Source organism: Brachyistius frenatus, unplaced genomic scaffold (assembly GCF_029030835.1).
Source record: "Brachyistius frenatus isolate BFR_SWC_R1_liver_20210118 unplaced genomic scaffold, ASM2903083v1 Contig_9, whole genome shotgun sequence".
NCBI classification, from domain to species: domain Eukaryota; kingdom Metazoa; phylum Chordata; class Actinopteri; family Embiotocidae; genus Brachyistius; species Brachyistius frenatus.
Genome location: NW_027210608.1, coordinates 2,607,417 through 2,629,738, shown reverse-complemented (window position 1 = coordinate 2,629,738; position 22,322 = coordinate 2,607,417). Strand labels below are relative to the sequence as shown.

Here is a 22,322-nt window from a genome sequence, read left to right as displayed (position 1 = left end):
TCCTTTTGGTTGTTTCATAACTGAACCCACTGGAGATTCAGCGATGGCATTTTTTTTTTTTTTTTAATTCCTCACCTTAGCAAAGTCTCTGGAGGCCTCTCCTCTTCCTCTGCTACCGTCAGCCTCATCTGCCCATCCAGCACTGCCATTCTACAACAGACGAGAGAAAACAGATCAGGTCAGTAAACAAACAGAGAGTGGAAACAAACACACACGAAGGATCCCGTCTATGTTGCTCTCAGATCATTACCTCGGAGTCTTCAACAGGACTTTTTAACTTTATCTGATAGTGAGAACAGAGACACCGGCAGGAAAATGGGGAGACGGACAGAAGCACGAAATACATCATGGCTCCTGACCAAAATTGAACAGTGGACGTTGACCAGTTCCTCCACTACGGAGGACACAAATTTGTAATTTTTGAGAATGGACTTGTCCCATTTTTCTTTTTGAAAAATGTGCTCATCTAATTTTTACATATAAAACATCCTATCAGGCTGACCCTCAAAAAGTTAATGTCGGGCTGAAGAAATGAATGAAATAAGCTAAAGCTAATTAAGACAAACAACATTGTACGATACAAACTCAACAAAACTAACATGTACTCAAACTCCAAGAATGCATTTTTTCCAGAGGTTGGAGGAGTAACCTCTGGAGTTATTGTGCCCCTGAGCTTCTATATCCCCTCCCCCTTCATCCTCAAACATCTCCATTTGACCTAAACCATCTGCATCTGGGCCTGCCCTGCCCCCACCCATGTCTTCCGACCCAGCTGGATAGAAGGGCCCCCCATCCTTCAATCTTAACGCAGCTGTGACGGGTTGCCAAGTTCATGGAGTGTAGCTGGCTGTCAGGAGGGGCCGGGGGACGGTGGGCTGGTCAGTAGCCACAGTGCACACGCGCACACGCACGCACGCACGCACGCACACACACACACACACACACACACACAGGCCGATCACAGTTGTGTGTATGTTTGTGAGTGCAGGGAGGGGGGCAGTGGCCCCACAGGACGGGAAGGAAGGAAAATAAGGGCAGAAAGGGGTGCACGGTATGTGCCGACCAGGAATGTCTCCTAAAGACAAAACCTATAAAAGCATCAGGAATCAAAACAAGATCCGTTTGGAGGGGGACGTTAATAGCTGCAGCCCGGGGTCTAGTTTCAACCGGGAGCCCATTGGTCAGTGGCAATTACAGGGCCTGGGAGGAGAGGCAGGAGGGCAAAGGTTGTCAAGGCCCCTGAGAGCAAGTCATTTTCACCCTCACTCTCTGCAACGGTTGTCAACATTCATGCTCCCTAAACAAATACTCGGCAGCCATCAGCTTGCACACCTACTGGTGTGTTTCAAGGTAACTCGTTGTTAAATAGCAGATATCTCACTTTGTAACTAAAGTCTTCATGCATGACTTAAGTTACAAAGTGAGATATCTGCTATTTAGAAGGGCTAACATGCTTTCTAACACATTAAAACCATCAAGTGTCCAAAATACACACCTGTATAAAGGTGGGAATAAAATGACATAATGATGGCACTGATAAATGTGAAATATTTTATTTTCCTTCTTAAACATATATAAAAAGTTTAGTTCTAAAATGCTATATTTCCTGTAAAGAAAAACTAAGTTTTAACAGTTTTAAAAGGTCAGTGCTCAAATCTTCAAAGACATACCAGTAAAATATATCTAGTTTAAAAAAAAAAGAGAGAGATAATTTCATGATCGCATTGGACTTCTAAGATGATGATAATGTGTGAAATTAGTCTTCAATTACAACTCATTCTTTATCAAAAATATATTTCGCTGTCAATTTACTATCTGTCTACATTATACAATCTATAATATGTCACAGAGATTACAAAAGGCTCATCATCATTACAGAGGTAAATGTACAGTATGGTATATCTGGAGACCTTATAGACCTTTGCACACAATTTGACCACTTCTGTTAAAGTTTAACCACTATAAATGATTGTAACACAAAACAATTCACATTGCTTGCTCTTGGACGAAAAAAAAACTTTGCATTCAGCAGTATTTACACATGCTGAATGTCCCTGTTCTATGGCCCCGAGGTCGACACGTAATCTTATATACAGCAACCAAACATATAGCTATGAAGCCAAATGGGAAACCTCTTCATTCTGTTGTTAATAAGTTAGTGGAGTAGTTCCTAATAAACCTGTGCGTGTGTGTGACTGTCAAAACTAATAAATAAATAAATAAATAAAATCCCTAAAATAAAGTCCTTAAATCCATTCAAACTAAAATATTGGAAACATTTCCAAAATCAGGATCACTTGTATTTGTTCAGGACACACAGATATATACAGTATATTCAACTTTGTTTAGTGATTTATAATGTCTCATACAGTTTCACTATTTAAGACTTCATTCAAAGTAAATTACTGCGAGTTCAAACACAAAATTGAACTCCCAACCACTTTTAGATGCAACTGCAACAGAGCTGACAGTAGCTGCTGGGTCACCGGCCTTGGATTTGTTAGGGGAACACAAATGTGTGTATACACAAACCACATGTAGCCCTACACACACATACACACTCAAGCCTCCCTGAGGGACACACTCTGTGTTATGGGAATGCAGGGGTCAAGGTGTTCCTGACATCAACCAAGAACAAAGGTCTAAAGTGACAGAACACCAGCGTCCAGTCAGTGTCACACTTTGGATTACTGCTTCATCCTCTCCTCTCCTATAATCACATTTTCTGAGGCGCCTGTAACAGACAAGTTCAGCTCCACAACTGGATTAGATCCGTCCCATTTTGAAACGAATGACATCACCACTGATTTCACACAGATTTTGAAGAATACTGTAATTCAGAATTTGTACTTTAAGATATATATATATATAAAAAAAAAAAAAACTTTTTTTTTTTTTTTTTTTTTTTTTTTACAGTTGCCATGCTTTTATTCACAGTGCAGGCGATCTGTGTTCAATGCAAAAAGTACATGTGCAACGATTAGTTAATCAATCAATTAGTTGATTGACATCAAATCAATTGCCATTGGTTAACCATTTTTGACAGTCTTTTTTTTGTGTGAAATAAAAATGTTAAAATCCTCCGATTCCAGCTTCTTGTGTGACTATTTTCTGGTTCTTTTAATCGTCTATGACAATAAAGCGAACATCTTTTGGTTGTGGACTATTGGTAAAGACAAAACAAAACAAAAGTTTAGACTGCACCTCGAGCTCAGGGACACAGTGGTTCATATTTTTCACCATTTTTTAAAGACCAGACAGCTAATCAATTAATTGAGAAAATAATCGACGGCAAAAAGTACTCAAAGTTTAGCCGGACGTTGCATGATCCCACACACATTAGAGAATTTATATTTTAGTAGTTAAAGACAGACGAGGGAGATGCAGACAAAATTCATAATGTGATCTATTTTGTAGGATTTCATATTCATATGTTGTTAAATGGACCCCAATTTCAGTAAAAACGCGTTGGCTTCGCTGAACACAGCGTTTCTTTTTAACCACTGGTTGCATTTTCTAACCCACATACTCCTGCTGATGATGGTAATTCAAACACAGAATAAAAGAAGTGTATCCGTTTGCTACATCAGACAGGCTACCCTCCACTGAAGCACCAATTTGACAGAACGGTTGAGTGCTCTCCTGCACTGAACAGGGTAGTTTGTCCGCTTCAACTGCAATAAAGTGTGGAGGGCAAGCCGAGGTTGAGTGGCTGTTATTATGAAAAGGACAGATGGTGGCACAGATAAAAACCAAACACGCATTTCTAACTCCTAGTAATGAAACGAGTTTAGACTTTAAAAGTTAGCAGTTCTTTAAATTGACAGTCGTAACTGAAGCCAGAACAACCAACCACGTGTCTGCAAAAAAGACATTTCTCCACCTGCGGGTGATATTAAACTTTGTGTTTCTACACCAATGAACCTGTGAAGACTTTCCTATGATTAGCTCAGAGTTTAAATTCTGCTGTCACGTGTCGTAATGCGACAAAGTTCAGTTGCATCTGTAGAAAACCTGTCTGCTTAGCTGGCTCAAAAAAAACTGTAATTATAACATGGTAGCAGTTTACCGTGAATAGACATGTTGGCTCTTGAATTGGGACCTTGGTCAGCTGAGGAATGTTAACACAATGTTGTTTTTTGCTAAGTTAGAGGGGTTACTGATGTGTTGGGACCCCTCCTCATGAACAGTCCCGCCATCCCCTTCATTAAATCCAGCACTGCACCCAGTCATGACTTCTTTTAAAAAAAAAAATGAATTCCCACATCCTACCTACATTTATGACAGGGATGTATGAGGTTTGGCTGATTTATTTTATAATTGCTTCAATGAAGCGTTGAAAGCATGTGCCTGAATGTTCAAGCCTTTGTTACAGCGGTATGGATTTTGAATTTCTTTTCATTCAGGCGTTTAAGAGTATATTTATTTATTAGTCTTGGCATGTCCCGCCCTCCTTTTCAGGAATAAAACAGGTAAAATAGAATATTATATTATATATCACCCTTGACTACCAGTGATTAATCAAGCATGGATAAATAATTGCCCCCCGACCCCAGTTATTTATGGTACCAACTGTTGTGCAGCTAGCATAGACAACAACTACCAGTCATATACAGTAGCTGAGGCAAAAACTACACTTATAGTATAAAACATCAAACAAACAACACGCAAGCATACAAACACAGCATCCAAAACAAAATGGAATAAAAACTAGCGAGCCGGTTGTTTAAAATAGAGTTTATTGGATCGGAAACAGAGACTCCTTTAAATTCTGTATTTTACAATGCTACGCCTGAAATTTGTGACAATTCCCACGTCCGGCAGCGTCATCAACGCAACATGGGCGACGTGCCCGGTGCACGTGGAGGTGAGATTGGGATCTGAGATTTCAGGTGTTTGAATGCGGATGAAGAATACTTCTGGAATGATGCCAAAACACTTGTGTGGACAGAAAATATTTGATACTGGAGTTTTAAAATGTAAACCGATTAGCGTGAACCCAGCTACAGCATCCGGCACGTCTGTGTCGGGTCTAGGATGAACAGGAGCCTTCATATGTTTAAGCAGCCCGTGTTTCCTCTTTGTCCCTCTCATGCTGTTAGCAGGTTTACTGGCCAGGCGGTGGGTGGCCTGATCACATTATGGCTATACGTGACTAACTGGCGCAGAACCAAATCAGGGTTAAGAATAAGGTAGATGAACTTCTGGTCATGAATGAGTTGAGCATCACAAAGGTGGGAGGAAAGAAAACTGCAAATGCTGACATACAAATAGTACCTCTGTGCATGTCCAAGTTCTCTTTATGGAAATGTTTTTTGAGAGGGGGGTCCGAAGGTCCCCTGAGGTTCAGAGCCCATTTTTGATGGCAAAGCAATTAACAAGAGCCGCTCTCCACCGGGGTTATGTCAACATACCTTTTAAGATGAATTTAAAAAATCATATTGTGGTAATGGCAACATGCCGTCTCGCTGACTGTTACACGGCGTGATGGTGTGACAGGATCAGTGCGCAACTTCATTAATAAATCCTTTTAATCTTTTTCAGTAAACAATGAATTCTGGCGAAACAAGTTGTGAAATGCCTTCATTTGCACTGCGTATTTCTGTGACGTTATTGCAACACATTAAAGTGGACAACCTTCAACAAGTTGACATTCTTTGCATAACCCTCCATTGGACAAACAACACAACATAATCCTACTTGAATGTCGATGCATAGCTTGGAGGTAATTCTACACAGTCATTATAGAAAGATGTCTGGAGAAGAGCCACCATTTTAGTGAGGCCAGGCATGCCGGAACAAGAAGGGTTAATGGCTGCTGCTTGGGGAGTGGGGGATGGATGGCATTGATTGCTCAGGATGTTGACAGCACTTCTCCAATTTGATAGTGGAGCTGTTATTAGATGAAGAGGCTTGTTCTTAATAAAAGCATCATGTGATTTGCCTTCCCTCAACCAGTAGGCGGATGGGTAGCCTCAAATAGCAGCCATTGAGCAAAGGAAATATTCACTGTTAGACCCACTTTGGGAATCATCCAAATAATAAAAGTGGCAGAACAAAAAAATGGAGCGTGTAAACTTCTACACGTGCTTCTAAACTGGTCTGCCGGCCATTTGCATTGTATGTAAGGCAAACTGAACCCATGAGGGAGGTCAATTTAATACTAGAGATAACAGGTTGATGACTGGTGGGATGGCACAAATAACAAGTGACGTCATAGCTCCTGTGAAACATGGAGGAGGCCTGAACACAGTTGTTGTTTTGCAGCCTGACACTGTGATCCTGAAGAACAAACAGAAGCTAATGAAGAGCGGCACACGTCTCTGCCATATTAGAGCCCTGTTAGCCCTGAGCCATACCCCTAACCCCTGTGGTCCTACTCCAAGCTACTGTCATGGCTGTCATGTCCCACTGCAGACCAAGTCCCCTGGGCCATAGCCATTGAACAGGCAGCCCAAATCAATAGCCCTGGATGTGCAAACATAGGGAAGTCCCCAACCCCCTCTGGACGCAATCTCACAGCGCATGTCAATACTCATCATCCTCAGTCATCTACTGCCTCGCCAGGGAAACTGAGAGTAGGGCAGGCTCACAGCTCCCAGGTTGACCTAACCCCTTCACCTCCAACAAGACACCCTAACTTTGAGTAACACTGTGAAGGTTTCTGTGGGAAACTCTCATCAAATTGCAGTTATCTACAAAAAAAAACCCAGTGTAAACAGTCACACCGATGCTCAATGAAAACGAAATACATGCTCATACAAGCGGAATCGCTATAGCAACCCCAGGGCAGTAAATCAAGCGCAACAAAACGTCTCAGTCTCAGTCCTCTCAGTGAGAGCTCTGCCAGAGCAGACGCAAGGAGACTTTAGTGAAATTCACCAACATTCCTGTACACCAGAAACAGGATCTCACAATAACAGTAGAGGCCCTCTCATCCCACAGGCACTCTTAACATCTCATTCCCGGACTAATCTTTTTTAGCCAAATTGCTGCCTGTCAAAACAGTTCAGCAAGGGAAATCTTTTAAACAGACACGGCAGCAGTAATTTCATCACAATCAAGGCGTCCAGCACAAATCTGGATCACAGCCAACAAAAGTGATAGATGGTGAGCATCCAGAAATGAGGCTACACAGCTTAGTTGTTAAACCCTTATTATTTTTGTAAATTTGACAAAAGAAATGCCGTTAAAAATAATTTAGGGTAAAGGCTCCTGTTTTTTCTAAAAAGATAATTGCAAAGTACTGTAGAGACTAGAAATAAATATAAAGACAACTTTTTAAGTATTTGTGTACATCTATTTGTGAAGAGACTTGGATGGGTTTAATACTGTAGATTACATATTCAGTACTCAGCCTGCTTCCACATCTACTGGAGAACAAAAGCCCTGATGGCTTCAGTTACAATCCATCTGTGAAGTTTCCGCCATGCTCTCAGAAAGTGAATCTGCTTCCTCTCAGCATGGCTATAAACATAAGCATTGTGGGGGGCAGCCATCTCTAATCCAAATCAAATAATTGGGGCCTTGATCCCTCTGCGGGACTCCAGGAATCATTTATAAGGACTCTCTCCATCATGAGGGGGTAAGGGGGCGAGGGGTGTGTGGGGAGTTGGGCTGAGCGGATGGAGTCCTTTATCTGCAAAATACTGTAAAGGATCTCGTGGTGAGCTGGCCATATGCTTCCCCCAACAAAGGCTCTGGCTAATGGTGATGATCCCATGTGCTACAAGCTGGAAGTAAATCTCACTGCCACTGGAGTTCCTACTTACAACCAGATCCACTACTGATTCTGGGCTCTCATTAAGAATTATTGTGAAGCATAAAAAAGGTCACATATCACATGAGAGCCGGCCCAGAGCAGAAAACAGGACCCAAGGGCGTATGCCTGCCGGAGTGTCCGGTCATGTTTGCAGCTAGGAGAGATTTCTGGCTTTTGGGGAACAGACTAAGTGGCGGGGACAAGGGGCTAAACGTCCAGGGGCAGGACATGTTGCTACCTGCCCTGGCCTGGTGCTGCACCTCTAAATAGGCCACTGAAAAACAGGCCTGCAGGCAACACCACCCCTCCCTCCATTAATCACTCCAATTACAAAGCTGGAAAAAAAAAAAAAAAGAAACAAAGGAGAAAAGAGAAGGGGGAGTCACAGATAGAGAGACACAAATAGACAGGTAGACATAGAGGAGGAAAAACAAAGGTATACACTGATAAACACGTTTTTTCACATCATCCAATTTCACAGCCAGAGAGAGAGAGAGAGAGAGAGAGAGAGAGAGAGAGAGAGAGAGAGAGAGAGAGAGAGAGAGAGAGAGAGAGAGAGACCTTAACATCTGAAAGAAAGAGGTGGATCTGCATATTTAGTTCCTGAGTAAACATGTCTGTTGGTTACCAGTAAGTCTGGTTTGCCAAATAAACTGAGTGCATTTGTTCAGCTCCAGCCCTTTCACCAAGACACCACATTCCACAGGCAGAGGCCCCATCCCCCATTACACTAGCTGGCCCCTTTCCCTGCCTCACACAAATGCAACGTTTATAGGGTGGCGTGGCCAGAAGTTCGCACTTATTGGTTCAAAGACCCTTTCACAGGCAGAGCAAACATTTTAGTGAATCACATCTGTGCCACCACATACAGTACTCCAGAAGTTAACCCCTTGCCTTGGTGTTTTAGAGCCGTAAGAAACCAGACCTCCAAAACTACATTTTCCAACTAAACTTTGCACAGACTTGCATGGCCCCCTCGCAGATAATTTGATTTGAAGCTGTTCGTTTTGCTCTGTGAGGTGAGCAGCAACAGATATTAAATTGTCTTCAATATGCTTAAGTACTTTTTTTTTTTTATAAAGACACAAATTCATAGTCTCACAGAGCATTAAGGCCAAACTGTACAATAAAACGACATCTTGAATAGGTAGCACTTTGGTAGCGCTTAAAATGGCACTTACTTTTAGCACTTTGTAGTTTGGCTTTCTTGAAGAAATTGTATTTTCTTGATTCTTGTTGTTCTGGGTTTTGTGCCCTCATGGTTGAAATACACGTATTGTCAGTCGCTTTGGATAAAAGCACCAGCTAAATGAAATGTAATGTAATGTAATCTTGGGGCCCCTTGAAATCAAGGTCTCTCTGAGCAAGAAGCTATAATGCTGCTTTCAGGTCAAAGCAGCTTTTAGCCGGTTTTTTTCTGCTTTAAAAGCTTCGGCTAAAAATACCTCGCATATCTCTGTCTTTCTAAGAGCAAGCATCCACTTCACCCCCATGCTAATGGCAGCTGGAGACATCACACAGACCTGATAGGCCTTTATATACATTCTCATTAAACTGACAGCACCAGGAACTTGATACATTCACAATCAACAAGAAAACCCTCACTGCTATTAGGACACATCACATTTAATTACACATGAAATGACAAAGGTCACAACGCCTGCAGTCAGATGAGTAAAGGATTTCTTTGTCAGGCGTATGGCAACGGGGCAGAGACATATGGGGGGGGGTCCCTCTGTCAGAGAAGTTAGTGTTATGACTGTCTCTCTGAATCCGCAGTATCAAATGTTCAAACCATAAGCACAATTCACAGCTTTCTGTAGCGTCTAATCGATAGGGAGCGATTTCTCTGTTCAGAGCCTGAGGTATCTGTTTCCTCTCAGCTAGCGTTAAGTGTGCAGGGGCATTCCACCTCTGACAGGCCAGCACCCCCCGGGGACCCGGGCTGGGATGTTGCACCCGTCACGCATCTGGAGCTCATCTCCACGGGCCTACACGAAGCTACATCTCTACTGGTGGACCGTTCAGGAGACAGCAGAGACATTCAGAAACTTAAAAAGCAAGCTACTAAACCCATGATTAGTGTGGGAATTACAGGACCAAAATAGAAGAAAACTAACTTCCACAGTGTCATTCGACTACCATTGCTGTGTGTGGATGTTATGCAATCATTAAATATACAACCATTATTAGATACAGTGGAAGCTATCAAGTTCACTGATTTAAAAATGTTGCCATGCTGTGTAATAGTAACAAGGGATTTTATTTTGTATTTGTCATTTACACTTTTTTGGCTGCTTAAAAAAAAAAGTAGAGACTAAAAGTTTTGTAATTCAATATTGAATTTAACTGTGACCAGCAAACGAATCATAATGTTCCATGTTTATATGGACATTAGACGATGCCAGTGATAAAACATTCAAAAAATAATGTTCAAATATTACACACAAAAAAAACTATTCGAATATCCAATGATTGTTCTTCCTTATTCCTCGTTTTAGCTCTATTTAATTAAATACTTCAGAGTGAACTTCGAAGAGTAATTTTTCTTGAAATATCCATCCGAGTTTGTATCGGTGCCGAAAACACCCGAGACAACGTCTTCCCACCTTTTTACATTTTTGGTTTATATATTACTCATCAATGGAATTCTTAATTATGATTACTAAAAATAAATTAATGAATTAAAAAATGGGTATATGTTACTGCATATTAAGCATATCTATGTAAATCAATGTATGTAGCGTACTTAAAGTTTACAAACACAATCTTTATTAGTAACTTTAAGTCCCCATTCTGCATACGATGGTTTAGGGAGAAACACAATGTGGCAAGCAAAGTCAAACTTGGTATTTTAATGATTGACAGCCTTAAAATTAAAAATTTACTTAAAAGCTTGCTTTACATTAAATTATGCAGCAGTTCAGTCTGTCCATAAAGAGACTTGACAGAAGAGCATTGTATTCATGATCAGATTAGATAAAAATGTAATGATTCTCATCAATTGGGTTGTTACAGCAGCAGGGAATAAGATATAGACACATCCTCCTTGTACTGAAAGCATTGAGCTTCCTCAGGTTTTCTAATCACATTTATTTAGAGCAGGAAAACCTGATGTCTTTGTTGACCAGATGGCGAGCTAATCACGGCCGGCTCCACTGGGGGTTGGGGCATCCCAAATCTGCCACAAACATTATTGAACCATGTTTCACATTAATAAGCTGATCTCTTTTGGAAAAGAGCTCAGTGATCTGATAAACATTCATTATATATGTATAATGTCGAGCATTACATTTAGTACCTGCCTAAGATCAACACCTGGACATTGACAGCAGTGTATTAATCTAGGTTACATTGCTGCTCTCAAATAATTAAGTTTGAAGGAAAAAGTCCACACTGCATCACACTGAAATATACTAAACTATGGAGTAACATTTCTCAGGCGAGAACACTTCATTTTTAAAATAACCTACTTTCATTGTAGCTCCTGCTGTTAATAATTCCATTTTCTGTGGCACTCTTTAATCATTTACTAACATGGCTTTTGAAATTATCAACTGAACTGACATGGTCCATAGTTCTATTCACTGTGTGATTGTCTATTAACCAGATCAGCTACAGGTCAGAGCCAGATGGTGTTTTTTATTTTTTTATTTAATGCAACAATGTGTGGTGCGTGCAGACATCCATGCAGATATCTAAAAGACGGTAACCCCGAATCAATAAACTGATAATGGAAATGAAATACAGTGTGCTGCAGATCCTTTTTGTTCATAAAAATATACAGCTTCATCCTTCACTGAACTGAGGGCTTATATGTTCATATTTCAAGGATTAAACTCATGGAAATATAATATACGCTGAGGTTGTTTTTTTCGGGTTTATTTTACTTGTCTTGTCTACAGTATTGCGGATATACCCACACAATAGGAATGTTCAAAATCTTTTCCGACCATCTAAGTTCCTAACAAATGGGGTTTTATCTTATAGCTGTCGCAAAGCGGGGCCGAGGGGGCCAAATGCAACACAAGTGTCTTTGCAAGTTTCAGACCGACAGTCATAAATGTGAACCGTCCACGCCCATGATGTTTAAATAACAAATGTATTTGCGGCCATCTGGATGTGTCGGTTTCAAAATGAGGTAATTTGTTGGTGTGTTGGTTTCTCAAGGCAGCAGAAAGGGATCGCTGGAAAAACATAAACCTTTATTTTACTGTTAGTTTAAGGGTGCATTACTATTAGAGTAGTATGCACCGACATAGGCGTGTACGCAACACTCATTCACTCTGCTTGTTAAACACACAGGGACGCACAGCAAAATCAAAAATAAAGACATTACAATGTAAAAGATTATTATTATTATTATTGACACAATTCTGCAAAATCTGTGCACATTTAGATCTGCTTCCTCTGCAGAGAAGCAATCTTCCCTACTACTTATCAAATACTACATTATAATGGCAATCTGCAAAGGCACAAACAAATTTGGCTTTTAAAAGGGAATTTTACATGTAAAAAAAAAAATAGACCTATGATTAATTAAGTACCACTCCTTTGAACCAGGCACCTTATTTTACTCTGAGATTATCTGCCGTTAAACTGGTAAAACTGGATTAAGACGTGTCCTAAATGCGCTTTATGCTGTACCTTTAAATAATTAAAATACAGTCCTTGATCTGAAAAAGCAGTTTTATTACATTACATTACATTTCATTTAGTTGACGCTTTTATCCAAAGCGACTTACAATAAGTGCATTTCAACCATGAGGGCACAAAACCCGGAACAACAGGAATCAAGAAAATACAATTGGTAAAGTCTGAAGAGGTATGTTTTTAGTTTGCGGCAGAAGATGTACAGAGTTTTATCCAAAAGAACTACTGGAACTGTAATACCTCATTATTCTTCAACATACCTCTGCTGTCCAATAACCTGTGTAAATGAAACACTACTACAAACAGGACTTTGCTCAGCCCAGTGGGAAAAAGCTTCTTTCTTTTCCTATATGAACCCGTCTGTACACAAGTACAACATTTGGTATTAGCCAGTGTCTTTTGGCAAAAACACTACTTACTCGTTTGCTTCTTATGGCGCTTTCAGTATGTACAGCCATGAATGCAGAATGTAAATGTTGGAAGCCAAGCTGTGAACACATTGCTTTTAGCTTTTAATGTGACGTTTCCTGGGTAGTGGCCAAGAGCTTCTTTTTTTTCTTCCTTCCACCTCAGCTGGTTGCTCCCAAGCACATGCTTACACTCTGCTTATGTTTGAAGACTTGACAGACAAACAACCAGGCACTATACTATAAACTACATGGGATTTTCACAGCCAGTGCAACACTGACTGAAAAGCAGGCAGGCTATAGTGAAAGGAAAGCCTCCTGAACTTCTTTCAGCTCCTACTCTTCTTGTGTGGCTTTGTGCCAGGTCCCAGTCAGCTGCTGTGTTTACCCAAGTGCCTTGACACAGTAGCCCAGTTAGCACCTACAGGGCCCTGACATTAGCCTGGAGCTCAGCCAAAGCGACAGTCTAAGGCAGCCAAGAAACTAACAATCTAACAATAGACAACTCTCACCCTTCACCTTGTCACTGCTTAGCACTTCCTACAAGGTTCAAAACAGACCTCACAACCCAAAGACACCATCTCTTTTGTCTGCAACTGCAATTTGCCAATTGGAGGATGTCTTGGCTACAACACAGACAGCCTAATAAATGCCACGTTGCTTTATGTCCCAATATGACTGGGCTCACACTTTAATTGCATTGCATTTTCCAAACACCTGCTGTCTAGACGGTCTCTGGAGTGAGTAGATCACTTTTAGTTGATCAGTATCAGCAATAAAAAAAAAAAAGGCCAATCGACATCCGATCTGCACACCAATAAAACACTAAAACTGTAAATTAAATTAGTCCACAAAATGTTTACGTGTACAAATTACCTGTATCACAGCATGTTTGTGTGGTCCATGTCCAATCCAAAAATAAATGGTGAAAACAATAGGACATGCCCCATCTCCTCTTTGTCTTGAGAGAGTGGCCATAAAGAGAGTGGCATCACAGTGAACAGTGTCAAATAAGTGGATTTCCAATTCAAATAATTGTTTGGACACGTCCTTTATTCTGGTAAAGTGTTGATAGGTGCCTGTTTTTTTTTACAATGTAATTATAAGTTTGACAACTCTCCCAAATTTAAAAAAGGATTTGTTTACATTCCAGTGCATGAACACTAGGATTAAATGGTATGTAATAATACAATAAGAAATAAGAACATGCAGAGGATCAATCATGTGGCGTAAAGACAGAACAAGTTAAATAAACAGTATACCAGAAACCCCACATGCCACAAGGACAACAGGACCTTGCATACTGTGCTGTGGGTCACTACAACAGTGTGAATGGTAGTGGATGTACAGGACATGCACACTGTATATGTCACTATATGCTGTCAGCCTATATAAAACTCAAGGAGACTTTGCTCAATGGTGTCATATGACCTTGGCTGTTTCATTGCAGCTGCCAAAGGCGTTGGTGGATGACTTTCTTTCATTTGGCTATTCCCCTTTCTCTGTTTGCCTTCATTAAAGAGCAGGTGTTGAGATATGTTCAGTGGGAGTGGTTGTAAAGGACGAATGGAACCAGCAACAGTGTGTGGCAGAGGGCTTGTGGTTTCACTACAAAGTGATCAAATTACAGCAGACATCAGTGGCTCAGTTTCCATTAGAAGCAAGAAAGTCAATCCTCCAGAGTCAATTTGGGAAAAAAAACCAAACAGTGACAGCTAATGGACATGCACCATTTACATCTGAATAGGAGAACTTTTTGTCTTTTAATTTAATTAAATGGAGGTTCAGTGACAATGCAACTTTCAAAATGTCACTTGCAGGATGTTGCAGGAGAAATCCTGCACACTGTCTGAACTGCATGTGGGATGGTCAGAAAGCCTCGGAAATCCCCTTCCCCTCCACCTTCCCCCACACCTTCCCAGCATCAGATAGGGTGACTGTGTCGCCCATTATCTTTAAGTTTCCAAAGCAGACAATACAACATTGCCACCTATCCATACCATGATTGGCATGCTGTGTTGACTTTCAAGCTCTGTTTTTTCATGTGTTACTATTTATGTGAACAACACTGGAAATGCATTCTCATTAAATGTCCCATCCTCTATGAGAGAACTGTTTTCACTCAGAATGACAAACACTTTCCAACTTGGTCAGACAGCTTGTCTTAAGAAATAGTTCAGAGACCATTAAAATGGCTCTGTTGAGAAAAAAACTACAAATTGCACTGGAAGGTATAGACAAACCCACAAAGGAAATTAGCATTTCACTGTGGCAACAGCTAAACTTTCTCTGAAATAGGTATAGACATGAGCAATGGGGAAAATAAAAATAAAATTTAAAAAAAAAAGCTTACGGCAGAATTAAAGTTTCCATGTGTCGATAAAAACCAAAAATGTTTACCTTGATATTGAACATACATTATAATATGTAGCATCCATTTCAACAAGCATGGTGTCAGTAAAGCTGGATGTAGTTAGAAATATATATCTGTAAATGACAGATGACTGATGTTACACATATTTTGAAGCATAAGTTGCCACTTGCTTTCAAATCATGCTGCCACACAGCTGAGTTTAAAAGAAGTTTGGTCCAGATATTCTCAATGAAGGATGTTAGTGTGGATTGTAGTGTATGTATTTGATCCACATTAACAGTGGAGAGTGAAAGTGTAACAAATAGTGTAAACCCTTCCTCATTTTGATGGAGATGCAGTACTATGAATCCATGAGTGACTAACCTAACTCAATCTAAATCCCGTAGTCTTGAGTTCAGATGGCAGAATCATCACAACAGACCAGACACTGCTAATTACTGCAGCATTTGACCAGGCCATGGTGTGACAGAGGTGAAGTGACTGCAGAAGCCTCCTCCCTCCTGCCAGCCAGCAGCAGATGTGCCCTTTGGGACTCAGACAAATAAAAAAAAACTGTCTCTGCCTGCATCAGTGGGTCCTCCCATCCAGCTCCTCCCATTCAGGCCCTTTGGCTTTTTTTCTTTTACAGCCTCTACAGCACTGAGTGAAATGAATTGAAAGATCACCAATCAGGGGCATGACTACAACATGGACTTGCCCACCCCCCACCCCCCACCAAACTCCCTGTTCTCTTGTTGGGAGCCCCCGGTGGGAATGTTCACTGTTTGAAGAGTTAACTCTTTAATTCTGTCTGGAATGTTTCCTCTGGGTGGGGCAGTGTAGTGTGCTCAGCCAGACCACTAACCCCTCTTCTACTTCCCCAGCATCTCCTCCCCCTTCATCTCCCTACTAAATTCAATACCTCTATTTCTGGGAATGGGGGAATCTTCTGCACTTAGATGTTAAAAGGAGGCCAGCACAAAATGAGGCTTGTTCTCTGCCAGTACCATTACACTCCACGCACTAATTCAGACAAAACTTCAATTTGCATGTGAAAAACCAAATCCCATTTTAGGGTTGAAGTAGTTTAAAAAAAAAAAACACTAGGGAAAAATGTGAAACTCTCAGCTGAGCAAGTTCAAGTCTTTTGAGTCAACACTGGTGCCTTTCAGCACATCACACACTGGCATCAAAAAGTAGCAAGCACTTCTACACTACAATGTGTGATTGGAGACTTTAAATATATCTTCTTTTTTTTTTTATCTCTTTTTTTTAGTAATCCTAAGGACTTCTAAAAATATTTTTTATTTTGCCCGAAATAGCAAAAACCGGTGAATTTTCAAATCAACTTATTGTAATGTGGTTAGTGTCACAAACAGGTCGCACACTTGGCTTTTTAGTTAAATATTGTCTGATGACTGATGTAACATGAAATTGTTTTTATGGTTTTAAAGGCAGGATGGGATATATTTTTTTTTAATTCTTTTTCCTCTTTTATGTGATTATAAAGTACCATAGGCAGATTAAATTAAGTTACATGTTCTAATATTTCCTGTACTCCAACTCTACTGGAAACTGTAAGTGCGAAACACAATTATTCAACACCCTTATTTGTTTCCATCCTGACACACATTCAGCTGTAACAGGTGGCCCACATTAAGCTTAATTAAGTGTAGCATCAATCAGACATTAAAAAAGGAAACAAAGAGCTCGAAGTCCTGTCACCTCCATCTAATCCAACCAACTAATACCTGCTCTTAATGAGGTAAAGCAAAGTTCACTGGGCATTGAACTACAAGCGTTAACTGAAATATCCCACAGCAATGCAACTTAGAGGTTAACGTAACACCATATACATGAATGTGTAAATAATACCCTTCACCTTCATCTGTCAAAAATACTGAATTCCCAAAAGAAAACAAACCTAATTAAAACTGCAAACAGTGATAACGGGCCCTCGCACTCTGTGCGCCGCCCCCCCTCCCGACATGCAGCGCGCGAGGGTCCACATGTCCCCGCTTAAAGTTGCTATTTTTGTCTCGTTTAATGTCTCCAGCAGGGGGTGTTACGACTATGACGGAATATTACTATTGGGTGTCTTCAGGGCGGGACTGATATCAAAGATGTAATGTTTGAGGAAGATCGGAATATGTTCATAAAAGTTACAGTCAGTTGCAGGTTCACGGCGAGACGCTCAAAATGGCCGCCACGACACGGTCACACGGATCGACGAAAACAAACTCACGATGCTGAGACACTTTTCGGTACATCTCAGTGTGATACACAAGTCAAACAGATTTGGTGCACGTAGGTGAAACGAGGTGCCGGAGCTGCAGTTTAGGGGGCGCTGGCGAGCCGTTTGGCGACGCCCATCGACAAAGTCGAACGAATGTCTCAATATGTCATCAACTACATGTTTAGGTTATTGTGACCCGACTTTACGTTCATGGGATCAACCAGCTCGATGTAGAACGTGAAAGTATGAAAAGTGTAATTTCCAGTGGCCAACAGGGGGCGCTATGACTATGAGCGAATATTCCCCCACAGGGGTGTTGAGGGCGGGGCTGTTATCATACCTGTGATGTTTGGAGAAGGTCGGTCCATGTACATCAGATTTAAAGTCACTCGTAGTTTCATGGCGAGGCCCTCAAAATGGCCACCTCTTTACGGGCACACGCATCGACGAAAACGAATTATTTTGATAAGATTTAATCCCAAACATGTTATCTATCCATAGAAACAAAATTCAAGTCGGTGCAACAAAATCCCTCGGAGGAGTTCGACAAAGTACAACGTGTAAGAATCGCCCAAAATGGCGACTAAATTCAAAATGGTGGACTTCCTGTCAAGTTGACGTAATGGTGCAATGTAACTTTTTTGTGCGTCCAGGTGTGACACACCTGTCCACTGGATTTCATGAATTTAGGTAAATGTGGGCGCCGCCGGGGCATGTCTTTAGGGGGCGCTCTCGAGCCATTTGGCCACGCCCACTCGAGACTCCACTAGAATATGAATTTTTTCACCGGGAGACACTTTCATGAGTTTTTGAATCTGATAAAGCCTCCAAAAAGGAAAATCACTTTACGTAAAAATAATAATAATAATAATACACAAGAAAAATAATTCCTTGAATAACAATAGGGCTTTTGCACCATCGGTGCTCGGGCCCTAAATATATAAACATGAACAATAAGTTGTTGTGGTAGAGTTAATGTATGAAACAAAGACAGACAAAGAGGGAGGAATAGCAGGTCAGCCAGAGTGCTCATGGAGAATTTCACACCAGTGAGCTAAAAATACAGCTAAAATCAGACACTTTTAGCCAGCCTAAATCTGGGCCGAGACCAGTGTGGCAAATTTGGAAATGAGGTTAACAGTTTAGTGCACAGGCTATTCATCACACATGCCATTAGTAATGTGATTTTGCTGTCTTGACATCATCCAGATAACAAAGAGACTGGCGACATAGTGAAGCAATTCCTATTCAGATATCGGGATGAGTCAGCTTCTCTTTCTGACCAAGCAGTGCAACACATTTTAACAGACCTCGGCTTTCCTCATCATTTCTCATTTGAATGACCTCAATTTGCACGAATTTGTTTGTACGAACAGAGGTCAGATGGTAATTCCAGCCTTATTACATCAGCATAACAGGAAGTCCAGTAAACACAATAATACTAAGTACACCATTTAAAACCCACTGACAGTTATGGCATGCCAGACACCAACATAACTTTCAAAAAGCAGCTCAGGTTGGCATACAGAGCAGACACACCAGGCGGTGAGGCACCCACTACATCACTACTGACAGACATGGCGACATGGTTGTACATTTCTAACAAACAAAGCAGCCTTTCCAACGATATTGCAGCAGTGTGCTGATGCACTGGATCGACTTGTTTCACATTCCTCTGTCAAAATTAAACCTTGAGTCCATCTGCTAAACACAATGCCCGCCTCATTTATCATATATGAGTGGAAAATGAGGCCAAACATTCCTGCCTCTTGAAGCTCACAGCTCACGCACAATCTTTATCGATCTCTCCACTGCAGCCATGCAGCACCCCCCCCCTCCTTGCTGATGTGTTGCTGGGGCTACAGCTAAATTATGCAACAGTGCTGCCTCAACAGCTTCTGTGCCTGTGCAGAAAATGCAGGGCTTAAGGGTGGCAAGCATTGGCAGGGCTCATCAATAAAGGATGCCCCACTTGCCCTCTGCAACCAGATTTGAACCATGGCGGTCTGGTTGAACCCCTCTTTTCCTACAGGGATCTTTCACCCATGTTGTACAAAGGTTCTGCCTGCTTCTGTTCTGAGATGGCGAGTGAGCGCTCCTGTTGCACTGATTTACTTAGTGTGAGATGCTGAAACAACTGGCTTTGCAGACTTTCCAGAAGAAATCCTCTGGTTTGACCAAACAGGACAAACTACAAATCTCATCAGGCTGCAGGGGGCAGAGATTCAGGAGCATGTAACTGAGCCTGATAAATACACTACCCTGCAAATGTACAATCTAAATGTACTACGCTGACATTATTGGCTGGTTAGTCTATGTGACGCAATGAAGAGTGAACCAAATCAAATGAAGTATTCTTAATATTTGCTAATATTAAGTCACATGATGCAACCAAACCATCAATTAGTAACAACTAAAATGTGGCCACAAATCTGTCAACTTGATGCGTAGTTGCACTCTTAAACTTAACATTTAGCCGCCGTGATGTGATGATCACAGTAATGCCGAAGTAGACTTGCTCTGCCCCCCCCCCCCCCCCCCGAGGGCTCTACGATAACCTCTTTCCCCAGGACTATACGTGCTCCTAAATAAAACAAATAAATGTAGGAGCACATAAAGAACTAATGTAGTCCATTGAAAAAGGTTCAAGTGACAGAGTTAATTGACAAACAACTTAATACACACCTTACACTGTTTTCCAGCTCGCACGTTTCTATACAGAACACAGAAGCAAGTGAAATACTGCCACCGCCTCCATTTTGTGTACAAGTCAAAACTACAGGAATGAGCATCATGTGATGATGGTAAACATAAAGCAACTGCTTTCATGCACCACCAGCCGGCAGACCACTCAACATTTCCTTCACATCCAGCTAATCCAACTTATGCAGTGTCACTGCCGATATATCATGCCAATCAGCGTGCAGAGGCACGATTAAAACTCTTATTAATCACAGACAGATTATAGGAAGAGGAAGGGTCTTTGCACATGTGGAGCAGGAGGCATGAGGCGGGTCGGAGGCTGGATTACAGAGGTCATGCAGCCTCTGTCCCACTGAGAGGAGAGGAGAGGAGGCCAAGCTGGCTCTGCTCTCTCTCTCTCTCTCCATGCTATGCCTTTGTCCATCCCCTTGTTTGACAATTATTTACTCTGCTGTTTGGGACAAGGCTGAGGTCACCACATACATCACTGACAGGAAAACACTGGTTACCATGTCTATCCACCCCCCCATATGACCTGTACACAACATGGCGAAAAATTCGCTTGAAAAGAGTGAAATCAGTTTGAGATGTTCTTACTTGAAACCCAGTGATTTCATTGATGTGGCTGCCGAAGTAGTCTGCGTAGATTAACCACGAAGTTGGCACATTTACGTTGTTGAGATTAACGATGTAAATGTATTAAAAGTTATATGTTTTTAAATAGACTGGACGTAGCCGAGGTACCAAACTTTTGTGACAAATAACAGGCGTTTCTAGATAGTATTGAAACAATTCAGTTGGCGCCATGAAGGTTTTGTAGTTCTGCACACGCTCTGATCAAATGGTCAGTCAAGTCTTGCTGCTGGATGAGGAAAATTATGTGCAATTTATCATCACATTGTTACTTCAAAGATGTACATTAAGTAATCATTGTTATATCTGCAACATACTACACGATCCACCCGTCATCTCGACATATAAATAATTACGGGGATCAATTTTAGTTCTGTGAAATGTTGGCGAATTAGCAAATGGACATTATTATCCTGGTCATACCTCTGCAAGTTGTTCTGGATGAAATCAGGAGCCAAACTCTCTAAATACAGTTTTGGATAAAAGCCTCAATCCAATGGGACTGGTTAGGTAAAATGTCAATTTCTTCTGTACATTTGTCTCTTCAGCTGCTCATCTTGTCACCCCTCTGTCACTGCTGGCAGAATATAATAAATCTACTCCATTATTTTAGGGGTTGGTATTTGCGGCATCTGCCAGGTTTGTCTCTGGTCTCTGGAAGACAATGACATCAAAAAAAAAGAAAAGAAAAAAAGAAAAAAAGCACAGCTCCCTGGCCTCCACTGTCCCCCTCCCCCTACAGTGGTGCAACCTGAAACTGCCTGAAGAGATGAGCAGTCATTAAATACTGCAGAGCTGACATAATGACAGGAAAGATAAAAGAGAGGAAACAAAAAAAGGCCAGACCAATTCTCGTCCCATAATGCCTCCCCCAACCCCCAGGCTCACCCGCCTCTCCTAATAAAAGACACCAGGCCATAGATAGGGCACTGGTCAGCTACAACTTTGCTGCTATGATCTTCTGTCCTGACAATGCACAGACAAAGTCTGGCCATCTCACAGAATAATACTACTCCACGCTCTCTGACACCTCCACAAACAATGAGGTGTCCAAACAATGCTGTGAAAACTCAGTTTCATACAATGCTCAAATCCAACAGGGTGATGTGTTGGACCATTTCCAGCAGATCCCTGAGAAGGCAGACACTCCAGCAGATGTACAAGGAGAATTAAAATACTACAGCTGCTCCTCCTTTCACCACATCTACACTATTGTCTTCCCTGAGTGTCTCTGTGCTGCAGGGCTCCCCCGAGTCATTACCAAATGTCCATGCTCCAAAGCTAAATTTGGAAATGTGGTCTAGAGAAGCACCATTCAAAGACATTTGCCTTTAAATAGACAGTAATAAAATCCAGACACATGACAGCCCAGCACCCTCAGCTCACTGATCAACCACTGATATGTCCTGTGACCTTTATATCGCCCACAGGCTGCCGAGCTAACCTACTATGTCCCGAGCTATGACACTCTAACCTACTATGTCCCGAGCTATGACGCTAAACCACATGTAGCTGGGCTGGCGTCCCAGTTGGCATTCCAGTCTTCTGTAACACTGTGCTGAGGCAATATTTACC

The 22,322-nt window shown here is 41.4% G+C and overlaps 1 protein-coding gene across 3 annotated transcripts in view; it reads right to left on the bottom strand.

Annotated features, from left to right (window-relative positions):
• LOC138616204 (AT-rich interactive domain-containing protein 3B-like) overlaps positions 1–22,322 on the bottom strand; it is a 48,701-nt gene that overhangs the window by 23,645 nt on the left and 2,734 nt on the right. For all 3 annotated transcript variants that reach the window (XM_069690345.1, XM_069690343.1, XM_069690344.1), the window contains exon 3: positions 76–150. In XM_069690345.1, the coding sequence (XP_069546446.1) occupies positions 76–150 (75 nt within the window). The remainder of the gene's footprint in view (positions 1–75; positions 151–22,322) is intronic.